The sequence below is a fragment of the Coturnix japonica genome, chromosome 22, assembly GCF_001577835.2.
Source record: "Coturnix japonica isolate 7356 chromosome 22, Coturnix japonica 2.1, whole genome shotgun sequence".
NCBI classification, from domain to species: Eukaryota; Metazoa; Chordata; class Aves; order Galliformes; family Phasianidae; genus Coturnix; species Coturnix japonica.
This window is the reverse complement of record NC_029537.1, coordinates 2,189,327-2,208,041: the sequence shown is the minus strand read 5'-3', so window position 1 is coordinate 2,208,041 and position 18,715 is coordinate 2,189,327. Positions and strand designations below refer to the sequence as shown.

At 41.4% G+C, this 18,715-nt stretch overlaps 1 protein-coding gene and 1 long non-coding RNA gene across 4 annotated transcripts in view; one reads left to right on the top strand and one right to left on the bottom strand.

Moving 5' to 3' along the window:
• The window catches only part of LOC107323687, a 122,394-nt gene that overhangs the window by 76,971 nt on the left and 26,708 nt on the right, over positions 1 to 18,715 (bottom strand). The gene's annotated exons all lie outside the window — the stretch shown is intronic.
• ADAM28 (ADAM metallopeptidase domain 28) lies at positions 1,512 to 17,952 on the top strand. Of its 3 annotated transcripts, none has more exons than XM_015883016.1 (24): positions 1,512 to 1,777; positions 4,200 to 4,303; positions 4,541 to 4,617; positions 5,504 to 5,582; positions 7,086 to 7,162; positions 7,719 to 7,908; positions 8,275 to 8,337; positions 8,612 to 8,683; positions 8,959 to 9,128; positions 9,564 to 9,648; positions 9,815 to 9,945; positions 10,311 to 10,488; positions 10,945 to 11,034; positions 11,189 to 11,384; positions 12,031 to 12,133; positions 12,686 to 12,842; positions 13,500 to 13,580; positions 13,723 to 13,801; positions 14,024 to 14,114; positions 14,551 to 14,650; positions 14,920 to 14,985; positions 15,296 to 15,373; positions 15,990 to 16,052; positions 16,151 to 17,952. In XM_015883016.1, exons 1-24 carry the CDS (start codon positions 1,726 to 1,728, stop codon positions 16,181 to 16,183), a joined length of 2,415 nt encoding a protein of 804 aa, XP_015738502.1. In that variant the 5' UTR covers positions 1,512 to 1,725; the 3' UTR covers positions 16,184 to 17,952. The 3 variants fall into 3 exon arrangements, with proteins under 3 accessions (XP_015738502.1, XP_015738503.1, XP_015738501.1); XM_015883017.2 differs by lacking the exon at positions 1,512 to 1,777 and adding an exon at positions 3,814 to 3,913 and having other exon boundaries at positions 14,554 to 14,650; XM_015883015.2 differs by lacking the exon at positions 1,512 to 1,777 and adding an exon at positions 3,814 to 3,913.

Below are 18,715 nucleotides of genomic sequence, written 5' to 3'. Positions count from 1 at the left end.
ACAGGATGTGGACGCTGCTCTGTGCTAAGAAGCAGGGCTGTTGGCTGAAGCAAGAGGTTAGATGGGGCAAAAGCAGAATGGAGCAGATGAAGATACAGAAGAACAGAGTAACGTCTCTCAGCTGCTTATCTGCAGGTTGTATGGGTGTTCCTTTGTACTGTGGTTGAACATGCATCTATTGAAGTTTAGATGAAACAGACACCTACATTGTTTATAGACTCATGAAAATTCCTCTAAGGTACATTAACATGTTTGCAGACCTAGTTCAAAGTGACCTAGATTGAGGACAAGGCAGCAGCAGAGCTCAGCCTAGTGTCCCGACATGGCATGCACCTTGTTGAGGGTATGGCCAAACAATTGGACATGAATTCCTTGCCTGAAGCACTATTTCATAACGTGGGTTGATAACATGGTTTGGCATGGAATGTGGCTTTCCTTCAAGCAAAATAAGCTTGCTGTGTCTCCAAGCTACAGAACCCCAAAGACACTGCCACCAAAGTTGACACCAAACCACTCCTGTTACAGGAGAATCAGGTGGCAGCCACACCACAGAGATAGGACCAACTAGAAAAGGGAGAAAAAAGGTGAATATTGACTTGAATTATGATAGTGTGGCTACAGCTCACCAGAACTTCCATCTCCTACAGCAGAAGATTGAGTCTTATTAGCAGAGTTCTAGCAAACAGATGTCCTTTTCCTCTCTCAGCCCATAAACTCCTCTCCTGCTCCTATCCAGCAGCAATTAACATCCATTATGCAGTCACTTTACCTCACCTTAAAGTTTAAAGAGACCTCGAAGTTCACCAAGTCCAGCCCTCAACTCATCCCACAATGCCCACTGACCTCTATGGTTCAAGAGCACCTCCAAAGACATCGAGTCCACCATCTCCCTGGGCAGGCTGTGCTGAACCAACCACTCTTTCAGAGACAAAATCCTCCCTATTATTCAACCTGTGTGATTAGTTTCTAGCATAGACATTTAGAACAGGATTTGACAGAAACCACCTTGATCTCTCACTTGACTACAGCCCCCTTTAGTCAGATGTCTGCCACATGAACCCAAAGCAAACATTACTAATACAAATAGAAGAGGCAGAATAGGGCACATTTAATGTTTATAATACAGATATGACTCACAGTCACAGAATTGCCTGTACTGGTGCTCAGAACTCTCCCATTCTGTATAGATTAAGGGGAAATGAGCAGAAAGCAAAACATCTGTACCTGCAGCCTCAGCACCTGCTTTATCCTAAACCTCCTGCTAAACTTATTCCTTGAGCCTCCTTTGCTTGCCAGGTTCTGTCCCTGAGCTACAAAAATGATAATCACTCACGGGGTGGTATGTCACTCAATGTCCTGTATTATGAGCACTTGCTTCTATTTCAGCTTTTCACCATCCAGGCTATAAAAGGACAAGGTTAGCACAACTCCACTCTCCCATCTTTTATTTGGATGAGCAATCTCAAGGGAACTTCTACATAAGAAGTAATCAATCCCAACTCGTGTGATATTAACTGTGCAGCAGGAACTTCCGCTTGCTGTGACTCTCCGTGACTTGAAAATTGTGCAACACCTTTAGTAAACACTTCCTCATATAGGAACAAGAATAAGCAGCACAACTCACTCCCTCTCACTCACTGCACAAGACGGAACTGCTCAAAGCACAGAGACGGGAACTCAGCTTTCCTAGAGCAAGGAATCCACTGCTGGACAACTGCAACTGAGATGAATAATGTCACTCTTATATTTGTTGTTCTGCTATGTTTTCTCTATCAAGGTATGTTTTTTCCCCTTGTCTTCCTTTCCTTTCCCTTCCCTTCCTAATCCTTTTTCAGTGGTTACTGAGGATAATCTTAGATTACTTTGTATAGCTTTTATACATTTTTAATTATTAGCTTGTGGATAATAATGAAGACCCTTGAATTAAAGCCACTGATGAAAATAGTATTGCTGTAGTTAGGAGTTTGCTTCCTTCTCTCTTTCCATTCAAAGACATTATCTAGTTAGGGAAATATTGACTTGTGTGAAAACACACCATAGATTGGCTAGAGACAACAAACAGGTCAGTTTTGTGAGCCAGTTAAGAAAGCATTTCATCTGCAAGTGATCAGAGAACTGATCCAACTGGAACAAAGCACTACATGACTGTATTTTGGCCAGAGAAGAAAAGACCTGTATCTGAATTCAATTCATTCTATTACCTGAACTAAAACAGTTACCACCTTTACTATCTGTGCCTTACTGCAGGTTATGAGTTGAGAAGTTCGTACGGCTTAACCTTAATGCACCACACATATTTTACCCATTCAATTCATGTCAACAGGGAACAGATCCTTTCAGAGCTTGGCATGCACAAGCACGCACAGGTTTTGTACACATAATTAAGACATGCAATTTGTTCTGTCAAGTGTCCTTCTGATTGCACAGGGTATCTGAAAACATGTGCAGTATTAATGCTTTAGGTGTGAATAGTTTGTTCCTCAGCACAAGTAAATCTTCATTACCAATAAAATCCTCACTAATGGTATGTTGTCCTGGGTTAGGCTCTTGGAAAATTACTTAATTATTTGTTCTTTATTAGCAATTTTCCTAGCTATTATAGAAAGCCTGAGGAATTTCCTTCTTTCTTAAGGCTTAGGCTTACTGACTTAGGACAATGGATGAAACCAGACAAAGACAATATAGTGAGCTGATTAAAATAATGCCTCTAAGAAACTATTTGTTCCAGAACAAAGCTGACTTGTTAGCTTTGAAACGCTACTTGCATCCCTGTGCAGGAGAAAAAGAAGTTCAGTTCTGGGTCTTTACTCAAATCCAGCCTGGGCTTGAGCTGCCTGGACTAAAGACAGTCCTATAAAGAATCTCTATCAGAGACTGGGCAGATAAAATCAGAGCACAGCACTCAGTACAATATTACTTTGATCAGTGCATGAGAGCATACTTCAAGCTCATGAGTTTATTACCTTTATGCCATGGTGTTCTCTACAGCACACAGTCAGATACAGCCAGGTTTATTCTGCAATTACTTTTTGAAAGGGCTGAATCAAATCAATGAGTTCTGTCTAATTAATCTATCTATTCTACTGGAACAATCTGTGTGAGGATGTACTGTGTTGTTGCAGAGATTATTGATTAAAGAAAATTACAGTAATTGGATGCCCCACTGTTGAAAAAACTTTGGCCTTGAGGCAGATAATTAAAACAGAAGTTTCACTCTCTCTTTATCAGTGTTGTTTTTAAATGCTTTTACTTGAGCTTTCAAAAATGCTCCATTCAGGTGAAGTGACCTTTTGGAGGAGATTAAAGAGTTTATGGAGCAAACAGACCTCCTGTTGCCTTGTTGGAAAGCAACACATCCCTTGTAGAGCTCTGTTTTCCCCACGTGCTGTATGCCAGCTGCTATCATTAACTTCAAATGATGCAATGTGTGCTGACCACCCCTGCAAATCACGCCGCTAATTAACTTTTTGTCCTTACTCACTCATGCCTGGAAGCACACAGCAGAATGAAACTGTGTTCATCAGCACTGTGTCTATTGAAGTATTGTTGGGAAGTATTTAAGCAAGAAGATAAGCTTGAAAGCTTTCTAAAAGAGAAATCTAGGCATCTTCCAGTCCTGTGGGGAACTATGTGAGTTTATTTGCTTTTATAAAGCATCCTTAACCTGTAGGCCAGTGTAGTGGAAATAGTAATTTGCAGCCTGAAGCAGTGCTTGAGCACCTGGTAGGAAGGCAGGGCCAACCCAGGGGGGCAATGCAATGCACCTGAGCTACTGGAAGGGCTGAAGCCAGGATCCATCCCTTCCAAAACCTCATTTAAGGGTTGACCAGGGATGTGGTGGGATCGTCATCTTCAGTGATGCTCAAGGAGGTGTTCAAGAATTGCAGAGATACAGCACTGAGGGACTTAGTTGGTAGGTATGGTGAGGTTGGACTTGGAGATTTTAAGGTCTTTTTCAACCTTAGGGATTCCATTCTATAAATTGCCAGGGTTGGTAACTCAGCTAAAACTCAGATTGTAACAAACATTAGATCACAGCATGGGGGGCTGCTTAAGAGCAGGTGAGCATGTGCTATAGCAGAGAATAGATCAGAAATGAGTGGCTATAGAGCCCAAAAGAATAGCCTTGGCAAACATGAAATATAGTGTTTAATAATTTAATACTATGCTTTCATAAATATATGTCTGTTTCTCTGTAGGAAGTGCAAGCAAGAAATTACCTGGAGTTGAGCAATATGAAATAGTTTATCCTCGGAAACTGCACACAGTACATAAAAGAGATGTAGAAAGAAGCAAAGAAAAGGTATTAAAATAGAGAACGTTTGCTTTTTGTTTGCTGGGAGGTGGGGAAAGTTAGATTTTGGTCCTCTAACCAAAAAATACAAAAGAAAACCTTCTGCTTATTCTATAACTGCCAGAGTGCTTATTTTTAGTGGAAAGAGAAAGAAAAGAACACAGCTGGCAACTCAACAGCCATCTAACTCACAGTGAGGCCAGAAATTATATAAGCCCATATTCTAACACTTAAATCTGTTTACAGACAAAATATGACGATACGTTGGAGTATGGAATCAAAGCCAATGGAGAGGAAGTCATATTGCACCTACAAAGAAATAAGTATGTTCAGTACAACCTTTTCCTAAATATTATTCCTCACTGTATGTAGCTCTGTAAAGCATGTGGGATAAAAGCAATGGGACTAAAGCTCCTGTAAGATGAAGGTATCCTGGTTTTAACTCATAAAAGAGGGGAGAGAGAGCATTGTGACACTGTTTTGATAGCGTGAAATAACTATACGTGCTCATCACTGTGATAGAATCACTTGCCTATGTTGCTGATTTTGACATGGTTTAGTATGCATGGTGGGGATGGGTTGATGAATTGATGATCTAAGAGGCCTTTTCCAACCTTAATGCTTTCATGATTCTATGGGCGTGATGGGGGTTGGTCTTGCTGATCTTAGTGGTATTTTCCAACCTGAATGATTCTATGACTATTGTCCTGTTTTTCCCAAGGCAGTGGTATTATAATCAGCTCATGATAACTATATACTGTGTGTCTCTGTGTTTACACATAGCTATGTGCAAGGCAGCTTTCCCATTGACCCATATATTCACCATTATAACTGGGGGGGTGAGCTGGGAAGAGAAGCACAACTGTACCCACTGTGGAGAGGTGGAAACATCTACATAAATGGGAGGGCAAAACAGAATCAATGCCATGTATATTGTCATATATTTACTTTCAGATCTACCAGGAGATTACTTTATATTAATGAAATAAGCAGACACCAATTGATTTCTTATTTTAGTGAAGTCCCTTTGAGTAAGAACTACACACAGGTGGAATTCCCCACTCAGGTGCTTTTCTTCTCTTGTCTTTTGATACGAATCATAGCCTGGCTAATCATCTGAATTCCTTAAATGCTTCACTTGTTACACAACCGTCTCATTTCTAGATGACTATAATTATTTGAATAATAGCTGTTCTTTAACCTTTGCAGGCATCTGTTAGCTGGGGACTACACTGAAACAGTCTATTCAGATGATGGTCAGCAGATAACCACGAGTCCCCAGATCAAGGTAATAAATAAATAAATAGGTTTATTTCCCCTACACCAAGTTCTGTATGAGGTTTATGGGCATATGAGTGAATAACACGAATCAGCCTGGGTTTGCCTTTGCCCATTTCTCACTTCTCAGCTGATGAACTCGTATCTGAGCTGAGTTTCTTTGTCAGGACAGGGAGTGGAACCAGGACAGACCAAACCCTCCCCTGCCCTCCTGACTTTGCTCATTCTGTGCAGCTCGGTGCCTCACTTTTACATCTAATCTCGGTGAGATCACGGATTCTGATAAGTGCAGATTTCCTCTGCCTCACCTTATCGCCCACGCTCAGAGCAAAGGCGCTGCAGGTTACTCCAGGTGGTTTCTCTGAGCCATGACCAATCACTTATTCAGACTCAAAGGAAATGGCTGTTACATTTTTAGTTACTTACTTATTTAAATTAACTGTCTGCCCTCCGGTTCTATCTTCGACAAAGCCCTCAGCTGAAGCTTTTTGTCCAGTGTCACACTACCTGTCTTAATACAAGCAATTTAGAATACAAAGCCTAATATTCATTTGTCATGGGGTGATTAGCAGCAAAAGGAGCTGAAATAACGCATATACAACTCTATGCCCCTTTATTGCAGAAAAAGGGGCCATTTCTGATTGCTCCAACTACTTTCACTCCCTGAATGGACCCTATGGAAAGCAATTAGCACCTATACCTGGTTACAGGTCATCTCAAACAACCTGTGCAGCTTGCTGCCCTATATTGTATCTTTTGTCTCCTGACAAATAAGAAAGCACAGCTAGACTTCAGTCTGCAGCAATTTCTATTTTGTTACTGGTTTTTTTTGTGTTGTGATGGAAGGAAAATAATCAAGTGGGAAAGTGAAACCGAATATCCATGGGAATAGAGAAAGCAGAGCAGATAAAGGACTGAGTAGCGCATTATAGGGGTTGATGACTGGACCAGACGATCTTAGTGGTCTTTTGTAACTTTAATAATTCTATTAAGAGCTGTCTTAACAAAAATGCTAAGGGTAAAATATTCCACAGCGCCTTTGTAACTGAAGCCTCCTTGAACACAAATCTCTAAGTCATGAACTGTTTCTTGTTAATTGTGCATATTAACAACATAAATGTATTTTAATCTCATTGAAGTTAAAGCACTTAATTATTGGGTTAATATTAAGGAGTGTTTCTTTGATTTCTAGCTGCAAAAGTAATTCAATATAGGTCTAATTTATCAAAATATGTCAGTTTATCCTTTGTTTTGAGCAGCAAATAGTCTTATTTTCATGTAATGCTCTGTATGAACCAGAACCCACCGTAACTGGACTTAGCAGCACTTGGGCTACTGTGTATTGAAGGATAATGAAGTAGTAGTAAACATAGAAACCATCACCAGCTTTTTATGTTTCAAGTGTTTCCCCTAACAGGAGACCTCCTCATATAGCAGAGTTAATTGTAGCATTTTAACTGGTCCTTTTTCTCCTGAAATCAATTTGAAAAGGTATTTTTCTGTTTCTAAACAGGATCACTGTTACTATGAAGGTTACGTTCAGGATGAAGCTGACTCAACAGCAAGCATCAGTGCCTGTAAAGGCTTAAGGTAACGTGGAGGTTCCATTTCCAAATAGTACTGATATCAGAATATACATGAGGATAAGTTTTCCAGTTCAAATAGGATCAGGTTGTAAATAAATGGGTGCTATCTTATGAGGAAACAGAACTGAATTAGAGATGAAAGCCTACCTTTGTACTCACCACTGAAGCTGAATTTCACTTTACAAGCATAAAACTCCCAAATGTAGAACTAATGCATTCTTAATCCAGTTTCCTTTTGACTGATGGTCAAAATGAGATCTCACCTGGTGAGTTTTCCATTCACAGAATGCAGTCATAGAATGGTTTGGGTTGGAAGGAACCTTAAAGACCATCCCCAACCCAGCAGCTTTGATTCCTGCCTGCGTGCTGCCAAGCCATGCTCCATTGTGGGCAATGTGGTGATGAGTTGATGGTTGGATTTGATGATCTTAGAGGCCTTTTCCAACTGTAATAATTATGTGATTGCATTGGTGTGTGCAATAGTCCCTACATGCCCTATTAAAGAGAATGCTGCTCAGTCCCATGGATTCAAAAGTTTAACCTAAGGAAAATTTTCACAGTGGGTATTTCGAGACCCGTGGGCAGAAGTACCTGATTGAACCTTTGGGAACGTCAGACAGAGACAAACATGCAGTCTATGAGTTTGTGGAAGATAAGTCCATCAAAACCTGTGGAGCAGTCAATAGCAGCTGGGAAGTGAATGCAAGTGACTCCATCAACAGCATCTTCAAATCCAGCAATAGCCCAGAAGTAAGTACAGAGCAGAAAAGAAGCTGAGGATGCAGCAGAAGTGGGTGAGTGGCCAAGTCCCACTGTCTGCTGGCACCTCTGGGAGAGAAGCAATTGCAAACAAACCTTAAACAACCAGTACAAGATCTGAGATCAGAGCTTTTGGAGCTGCCATCTGAGTTAAGCCTTCCTTTATGTGCCTATATGCATCTTTAACCACCTAAATGCTTAATATCTGGTCTACCTTTCATCATGTTAAAGTGAGACGGTCCCATTCTAAATTACTTATCAAGAGAAAGACCCCAATAATGAATACACTCGTGGGAAATTGCTAAGAATGAGACTGAAATGAGCCTTAAAAGTCACCAAAATTTATCTTTTCTCCAGATGAAGGCATACCTGAAGGCAAAGAAATATCTGGAAGTTTACGTAGTCGCAGACAATACTATGGTGGGTATTAAGTTTTCCTCATGAGACTGATGTCAGTGATGTTCATTCTGGGCTCCTACCCCAACTACAGCATTGGGACCATAAGTAGCCCCAGCTGCAGCCCAATTCCTCCAGCTTTGCACTATGTGGTCTGATTAAGCAATAAATAGAACAGATAAGGCCAGACCAGGGATGGTGTCCTTTACAGTGCCATCACCTGTGGGATGTTTCTCTTGTGACAAACCATTTTCCTTTTTCCTCTCTCATTCCTGACGCCATGTTTTTGATTTTTCAGTATAAGAAGTACAACAGAGATGTTAATGCTGTGAGACAAAGGATATTTGGCATAGTTAATTTCATCAACACGGTAAGAGCAAAATACAGCAGAGAACAAATTCAGTAGAAGTGATTTATACGTTTTTGTTTGTGAACTTTCTACATGTTATAGTAAAAATACATAAAGGTACAAAAACTGTTCTGGGAAAATAAGACTAAGTTTTCTGTTGTTGCCACTTCTTGAAGTCAGTTTTAGAGCAGTCCATATTGAACCAACACAAGTGAACCAATTATGCAGATAAATGTCTGTTTAAGAAGTCTTTGTGAAGTACTTTGTTTTACAGCAAAACTGTTTCTCTGCTGCAGGTTTATAAGGCCATCAATATCTACGTGGCTCTAATTGGCCTAGAAATCTGGACAGACAATGATAAATGTTCCTTGAGTCCTATTGCAGGATCGACTCTGGACAACTTCTCAAAGTGGAGGAAATCAGATTTATTAAAGAGGAAAAGAAATGACAATGCTCAGCTAATTACGTACGTATCACTGCTTTTCATGCTCTGGTCACAAAGGATTTTATTGTCTCAAAGACTGCAGTATAGTCTAACAACACAAAGAGCCAAGGCATGAAGCTTAAAGGCTGGGAAATACAGATCACTGAACTCAACCTTTGCTATTCTGGTTCTTGCTCATCCAAGCACTTCATCAAGCAATTTGCACCAAACCAATTGCTCAGGTCTCATGAATGGCAATGTAATTTAAGTTAAAAAAAATTAAAGTATATTTAGTTGTTTTCTGATTTGCACTGCTCTTAAAGCATATGTTCAAACACTGCGTTAAATCAAGGATGAAAAGCAGAGCTGGAAATGAATGTGTTCTTTGAGATTCTGCTTGGTTAGTAAAGCAAACACTGACTTTGGGTATGTTTCATGGTAACTTCACTGTGTTTTATGCTGTCTTTCTTCTTACAGAGGCCACAACTTGGAAGGGACAACAATTGGATTAGCTTACATAAAATCCATATGCAATGATGTATACTCTGCAGGTATTATCCAGGTCTGATTTATTCTTCTTTATCTCAGTTTTAAAAGGCTTTCCAGTTCTCATTCAATCAGAAAAGAATATTTGGGTTGGGAAGATAAGTGGTCTTTTCCAGCCTTAATGATTCTATGAGCATAGTGGGGATGCTCATAGAAGTAATAGGTTGCCCTTATTTCCACAGGATCATAGCAGACATGAGATTGCAGTTGGAGCTACCATGGCACACGAGATGGGACACAACCTTGGCATGAGTCACGACACCAAAGACTGCACGTGTCAGCCTCGAGTCTGCATCATGACAGACACTGTTAGGTAAGAGCCTGAGAAAAAGGGTAGTGAGCACATTAACACACTGGGTCTGAGAATGAAAGGCTCTATATAAGCTGCCAGTTTCCAAAATAGATGGTTATAGTTGTTGTTTATATTTAGTGAGCATAGTAGTGAAGGTAGGAGTGGAAGGCATAATAGTGATGGTTGGACTGGATGATCTCAGTGGTCTTTCTAACTTTCTAACTCCAATCTGATGCTCTTTTATGTTATTATTTCTAGATGGATAACCCTAAAAGCATTATCTTTAGTTATTTGGGGATAACTTTTCCTTTGCGCTCATCCGGGGGCTATTGCTTCTCCTTGTCTACAACAACCCTAACTCAAGTCCTTTGGCTTTCTCAAAACAGTTCTGTCGTCCCTAAGACATTCAGCTCCTGCAGCCTCCAGGATTTTGAGGAATACATGTTGAATGACATGCCAAAATGCCTAACTAACATCCCAGACATAGATGCCATCATAGCACCTCCATCATGTGGCAATGGCTTTGTGGAAAAAGGAGAGGAATGCGACTGCGGTACTTTAGAGGTATCTGCTCAATTGGGGATAAAATAATACTTGGAAAAGGGAACTAGTTGTTTTCAGGCTGTTTTATGAGGAAGTTGGTTTAGCTGTAGCTGAAATACTTCTGCAGAGCAGCAGTTTGATGACTGTAGTTTCTGCAATCTGGACATCGCTACAAAGGACAGGGAAAATGAGGGTAAATCATATGGTGTTATATCACTGAAGGAACAGGGAAGAACTACAGATATGAAAGTATCATGGAGGAAGCAAGTCTGTTCCCTGTACACTTTGGTCAGCACTTTGATGACTACATTTGGAGATGCGTTGTGTTCCAGTGATAATGATTTTCATAGAAGCAAAGACAGAGCTCAAATACCCTTCCCTTCCCCCAGTAAGCAGAGTGGTTTGCTGGGAATGCAGTGCACAGGGGGCTGAAGTTTGGAGCACTTCTCAGAGCCCTGACAGTGTGTTCTATCCCAGGAGTGCACAAATGCCTGCTGTGACCCAGAGACATGCAAGCTGACAGCTGGCTCCATGTGTGCACACGGAGACTGCTGCGAGGACTGCCAGGTAAAACCCCATCTCCAGCTTCTATCTACGAGGTTTTCTGCCTTTGTGAAAGCAGTAATACATTTCACATCAGAATCATCCCTTTGTACGTCTAATTACTGGCATGGCATTGTAATTGGTACATCAAATGAAGCCTTGCTTTCCTCCAATTCAGTACAAAAGAGCAGGAGCTGTGTGCCGGGAAGCCAAGGATGACTGTGACCTGCCTGAGATGTGCACTGGTTCTTCTGGGAATTGCCCATCGGATCGATTCCGTGTGAATGGACATCCTTGCAGCAACGGTGAAGGCTTTTGCTACATGGGAACCTGTCCCACCCGAGAAAGCCAGTGCAGAGCTGCTTTTGGACCACGTAAGTACAAGCTGCCATTGCAAATATAAGGTTGGCAATTGAAAGAGACAGGTCAGGCTTTGTCTGCTAGCAAACCACCAAAGGCCAGGAACAGAATAACAGAGTTCTAGCTCATAGTGTAGTGTATTGATTTTATATTTCCACTGTAAATGATTATTAGTGCTCGAGGTGAAGCACACAACATAATATACCTCTAAGGAAATGTGAAGTCGTAGCCTGGTTCCTCTTTCGCACGGTGCTTTTAGATAACCTTGAAACGGAGCTGATAATTGCATGATAGAATGAGGAAGTGTCTGAGTTTTAAATGATTGTCCAAATTTGGCATGTCTGCGTGGTTCTGAAGGTGTGTGGTGGCTTACCATCCTCCTCGGTCTTACCGTGTCCCTTCTCTTAAGCAAGGTTTGTGATGGATAGGGAGCACACAGGACAGATGCTGCTGAATGCGCACATTAACATTGCAGGATTAATGCACAAAGTGCCATGGGCTCATTTAGGCTCATGGGTAACTTCACTGAGAAAGTCCATTTCCTATATAGATGAAGGAAATGCAATACTACCAGATTTCACAGGCGGAAAACCTAAACTGATCTTAACTTCTCTCCAAAGCTCTTTGTGTTATTGCATTTCTTGTTTTCCTCTTTAACAGGGGCTACTGAAGGGGCAGCGTCCTGTTACCGGATGAACGAGAAGGGTTTTTATTATGGATACTGCAGAAAAGAAAGAGGTACTCACGTCCCATGTAAAAAGAAGTAAGCACTATTAAAGAATTTGCCAGAATTTGGGAAGAGAGACCATCCCCATTCAAATTAAGAGATGGAAGCAAAGAGTACAACTATTGTAGATGGCACATAAGTCTACAAGTCCTTTATTTTCCCTTATTCAGTTGGAATATTGAAGTAAATACACTTCTAAATAAACTTATTTCCAAAGAGTGGTCTTGCCCAGGGAAAGCAGAGATGCAAACTGTCTCAAGATCTGTCTGCTTGTGTATGTGTGTAAGACTGCTTGCATGTATATGAAGCTAAGGGCAAGGAAAGGTTTTTGAATAGGGAAGCTGAACTTCTGGTGAACCCCCAAAGCTGAGGACAGCTCAGCTATTTTCTGCAATTATTATGGGTTTTCTAATGAGCTCATGAGGAATTAAGAACTTCCCACTTGAAACTGATCTAAAACCACCACAAAGTAAAACATACCTGCAGTTATTCCTACAGAGTTCATATACAGCCACTGAAATCCAGGCTGGAGAACAGAGCGGTTTGGATATCTTTGCATTGTACTAATGACCCTTGTTCTCTTTCCAGAGATATCATGTGTGGGAAGCTGTACTGCTCTGGGGGTTGGGAGATGCCCACCTATGGCAGCCTGGTGACCTTCGAGTCCTGCAAAGCAAGCTTTCCTAGGAATGGAGATCCAGATTTAGGGATGATCCTCAATGGAACCAAGTGTGGGGATGGCATGGTTAGTAGAAGAAAAAAATACTTCTCTCCCTATTTTCTTCTCTCTTTCAGTCTTGGTTACATCATTAGCCAAACAAGAAGGGCTTTAGACAAGGAAGACTGAAATGGACATTGAACTTGCACTGATTTGATTTGCTTTACCTTCTGCCCTATGCCAAGCAGAAACTAGGAGCAAAGCAAACAGGAGCTGCTGTCCTTCTGAGTTCCTTACATTTCACTGCCATCTTACTCATTTTTCACTGACAAAAAACATACGTTGCAGAAGAAATATAGCTTTGTACTGGAAGGGTAAAAGACTGGACATATATTATTTTTAATGATTTCCTATAATGAATGTGTTAGGCATCAGTGGGTACTATGAATTCATTGCCATATTTCTATCTGAAAGAGGTTTTTTGGGGGTAGGGGGGAAAAATGAAGAACTGAAAATGATTGGCAACAAGTGATATCTCTGTCTTTGTCACTAAATTTTGCTATAAAATATCCAAAGGTCAACTTAATTATATTCACATCTCAAACTCATAATGTAGGTCTAAGAGATTAACGTACTTTTCTATGTTTCCTTTCGTTCTGCATCGCTTTATACAATAATTGTGCAAGCTCTGCATGTTCTGAAAGCTGTAAGTCTCTTTTGTGACGTTGGCTTTGCACATTGCAGGTATGCAGCAATGGAGAATGTGTCTATGCTGAAGATGTCTTTAGATCAAGCGACTGCTCTGCCAAGTGTCCTGGACATGCTGTAAGATACCAGCTATTAACTTAGGAAAACAAAATGCGTGCCAACTACAGGCACTGTTGAGATGGACACAGATTCTGTGTCTAGCCCATCCTCTAATGCAATGTTTCTACATTATTTGCACTCATCTTGAATCTGCTCCTAGGTTTGTGACCATGAGATGCAATGCCAGTGTGAAGAAGGATGGGCACCACCCAACTGCGAAAGCTCATCAGCAGTCACCAGTAAGTACTGCACAGCCTCACATGGAGTCGTCATGCCATCAACTGACTGCAATGAGACCTTTAGCTCCAATGAAACAGCCCTCAGTAGCAAAACTGCATATCTAGGGCTCTGGCTTTTGTGCATCAATGAGTGATTGTGCACTGTGTACTCTGCCAATGGTCAGGATGAGCATGAGCTCATTATGTGTGAGATAGCAACTTTGTGTTCTGTCTTCCTGACAGGTTTTGCAGTCATTGCTGGTGTGCTGGTTGTCCTCACTGTGATTGTAATCACAGCAGTATTGGTTTTCCGCTTCCGAGTATTCAAGAAGAGGTAAAATATTTAGTCTATTGAGCAAAGGATAAGTAAACTCAAGGAATTTAAGCTGGGGTTTTCAAAGACTATGAAGGAGAAGCGAGGGAGTTGGTCTGAGAGCTTTACTGGAGCCAGGAGAGTCTTACTGAAGTCTTCAAACTGTAGTGCTCAAGATTAACCCTACAGTAATTTTAAAAGGAGACATGGGAGGGAGGAAAGATGTGGCTTTCATAGAACCATAAAGGTGGGAAAAGACCTCTATGGTCCCTAAGTCCATCCAACCCCACCATGACCAGTGACCACATCCCTCGAACACCTCCAGGGATGGTGATTCTACCACCTCCCTAGGCTGTATACTAGACTAATGGGATTAAGGCAAGCATTCAACTTCAGTAAGTATGTTTTAAGCTTCAATCAGAGTAGTATTTGTAAATCATATGTAATCATCACATAGCAGCAATACCAGAAGGGGACCTGGAGCCACCAATCAAGTCTTTGTGGACCAAGAACAAAGGCAAAGAGAGCACCCTGGCCTGGCAGTACCCACCCAGAAGGTAAGAGTGGGGTGCTGCTGGGTTACTACAGCCTCCCCAATACTGAATTGAGGGGCTGAAGAGTCTGAAATGAGAGTCCTACATCTGCAGGAGGGCTTCTCTCAGCACTACACAAGTGCTTTGGAGTGTGCTGTAAACCCCAGCATGGGGAGAGAGCAAGGAAAGCATGTAGCACTAAATCTGCCCCTAACTGATCTATCTACAGTAAAGGGTGCAAAGACAATGCACAAGATGAGTTCTCCATTAGACTTCACCGTTTCCTGTTTCAGGTTAATGATAAGAAGCTTCTCCTTCCTGTACCTCCACTACCAGAGAACAAACCACAGCTTCGGAGTGTAAGTGATTCTGGAGATATTCTTATACCTGTTGGATTTGGGGAACACAGCACATGTAACACAATCAGGTTGAAAAAGATCTCTATGAACACCAAGTTATTGCACTCTAGCTATAAAGCCCTGTAAGTTCTCAAGGCCAAGCAGAGTAAAGCATCCCTGATCTAACTCTGAAATGAACACATCCATTTACTCCTGTTGATGAACTTCATATATAAAAACACAAGCTCACTCAATCCCATTGAATATGCAAATACATAAATACAAAATATGTATATAGGGTCAATCTGTATTCTGCTCTCCTCTTTTACAGCCTGCCATAAGGCCAAAAGGTCCCCCACCTCCTGTCCCTTGCACCAAACCAGCCTTTTCTCACACACAAGACATGTTTGTAAGTATTACCTTGCAACTTTCTACATCTTTCACTTAAGCTGCAAGCAAATAGAATTTGGCATCTGTTAAGAAATCACAGGTGTTCATGGAAGCACAGAATTAAGGTTGGAAAAGACCACTAAGATCACCCAGTCCAACCATCAACCTATCAAAATCAATCAAACTATGTTTTTGTTAGGGTAGGAGTGGTCTTTTTTCCCCATGGGAGCCTAAATTGCACATGATATTCTTCATCTGTGCCAGGGATGCCAACATGATGCTCACAGTTCCCTCCTTACAGCATAAGGAAGTGTTCAAAGATACATTCCTCAATGTGTACCTTGAACACATGACAGCTTCAACCCCTTTTACAGTCTATTTGAGCACAGGCACTTGATACAGATGAATTTGCACATTTAGAATAGCTCAGGGCTTTTCTGAAACAGGATATCTATATCCCTTGTGTATTTATTATTGTGTGTGGACAGATTAACTTGAATTGCCCCTAGCTCTTCCACTAGGAAAATGCTATAGTAAATAGATGAGATAACTGCACAGGCAGCTGAAGGCTGAGAGGTTCTGCAGCTGCTCAGACAGGGAAGCACAATGACATTGATGCTACACTTTTGTTACAGGCACCAGAGAAAAAACCTGCTTGTCCCCCAGTTCCCAAAGGCAAACCTCCACCTCCACCAAAGGTAACCTGAGTTCAAACACAACTAGCAGTTCTCTCAGGCTGCAATTTGTTGAATAGGGCGCAGTGATTTGTTTAATCTCTTTTTTTTTCTCCAAGCAGGCTTTGAAACCTCCTGTTAACCCCAGGGTCTGAAGCTCCTGCATTAGAGTTAATGGAGGTTCTTGGAATGCTGAGGGGCAGTTGGTTTGTCTTCTGATTCTCCACTTTTCCTGTCCTCTATGAAACACAACAAGTTACTGACAGCTGCTTTGAAGGGAAAACTGTGAAGTGAAGAACTCTGTAGTGATGATATCAAGCTGCTGTCCAGAAGGAAACAAAGCAGAATCACTGCTTGCACAGAGGAATGGATGGAGCACGCTATGAGAGCTGCTGGGCACATCCCAGCTCCTTAGCTGCCTCCACAAGAAGCATCTGCTCTGGGATCAATGTATCTGCAATGCTTTGCTCAGAAACAGACCTAAAAAGGTCAAGAAAAAGTATGGGGTATGAAATCTGTAAACTAGGATACGTTTCTGCATCTTTGCCAGTACCAGATTCCTGCTTTGTATGCACATTGCAAGCTCTGGACCCAGAAAAATCCTTCCAACCCTTTGGAGAATTTACGCCCCTGAGACTATACAGACTGGCTACACATTGATTCTGGAAAGATCCATATGGATCAGATCCTTTCATTAATCCTTAGATTACAGTTACACAGGATTTCTCTGTTGAGTAGATAGGAGCTGTGCTCAGAAGCAAAGCATGCAGGACTCAACCTCCTGCTGCCTGCTCAGCTCATGCCAGTTCCAATGGAGCTCCAGCTGCCACCATTGCACTTGGACACAGAAACTTGGAAAAGCAGTCAACAAAAACCTTTAATCATTAATTTTACCCACCCTTCAGCTCCAGAAATATCTGAATATTTCTCCCTTCCAGTATATACACACACACCTCAGTGTTTTCATTTAATTGCTCCCGCACTGGGGTATGTTATTGTAAAGTTGCTAATGAGCACTGGGATGGGCACAGGGGTTTGTTATTGTGGGACCACATTGCAGCAGTGAGGCTTTGCACACTGGTTTGTTACTGAGGGGTTCTTCATTCGTTCTGCTCTGTTGGCATCAGCAGTGTTGACACTCTTGGCCCCGTTGGCATAGATCTGCATGATGCTGTTGGCATTGATGTTAATAATGCTGTGAGAAGGGGGCTGGCACCGATCATATTGTTACCATTGGCACTGTTATCATTTGTGTGGTTGGCATCAATACTTTTTAAGTTAAAGCACACAAAAGTGTTTTTCAAGGAATTAAGAAAAAAGCAAGAAGAAGGGGGGAGAAAAAGTTGCCCCAGTCACAAAGTACTCACAACTTTATGGAGGTTCCAGTTTGAACTGGATTTGTGTTTGGATCGGGATCAAAATCAAAGCACTCCTTTGGTTTTGCAAATGGATTACACTGTCCCTCAAAAGAAGGCAGTTTGCAGCCTTGGGGCTAAAGAAGAGCACACAGCTGCCAAACTACCAAAATCTGGGGCATGGAGCCAGCACTGTGCATGCTTTCAACTGGGTTTGGTTCTGACCAGCACATATTGGGACTATAACATAAACCTGATCCTCAGAGGGCATGAAATACATATAAAATAACCCATTTCTTCTTCTAGGCTAGATATGCTTCGACACTGCCAATTCTCATATGCCCTGTGAAATATAGATATAATGAAATTGCCATCTTGAGTTTGAGGTAGTTTTGGAAGAATGTGGCTTTTTCCATGTTAGGTAACTGTTCCATTATTTTAGGCAGAAATGGATTTTAATCTATCCATATTTGACTGTCATGTAAAGATTTAGAACTTTTATTTTTAATGAACTGTAATTAATGTATTTACAATGTTTTCTATATTAAAAGTATTCCGTTGAAAAACTAGATGATCTCTGAGTTCCCTTCCAACCCATCTTACAATTCTATGATGTGCCTCCAATTAAACAACCATCATTTGTATACAATCCACATGGGATCGTTCAGAACAGTGCCAACTCCCTAAAACTCATAATTTGGACCCAAAAGACCATAAAGTATTGCAAAACCCTGCCTGTTTAGCCAGTAAAGCTGGGCTTTCAGTGGAGTCTATGAGAAAGAAAACGACTCATTCTTTAGCAGGTTCTGATGGGAAGTGATTTCAAACTAGAAGAGAAGAGATTTTGACTGGATATAATGGAAAAGCTTTTTATGATGTGGGTAGTGAAGTACAGGAATAGGTTGCCCAGAGGAGGTGGTGGATGTCACACTCCTGGAGGCACCCAAGGTTAGGGTGGAGAGGGCTCTGAGCACTTGATCAAGCTGTGAGTGCCCCTATTCATTGCAGAGCTGGACTTGATGGTCTTTAAAAGTCCCTTCCAAGTCAAATGATTCTATAATTTACAGCTAGTGTTATAGTTTATCCATCCCAGCCTTGCACAGCAGCTCAGTGTTCCATTGTGCAAATGTGACATCTACTGTCAGAAAGACTCTACTGCAAGAGGAAAGCAAACTGAAGACACCTTCAGTCATCCTGAACTGCAACAGTTGGTCCAGCTGTCCCATTGTTCCTGGTTAAGCATCCCTTGCTCAGCTTGTTTTGCCATATACACATGTGGAAGTCCATCTGGTAGCATCATGTAGCAGGACACAGTGGATCTCTGGCTCATTA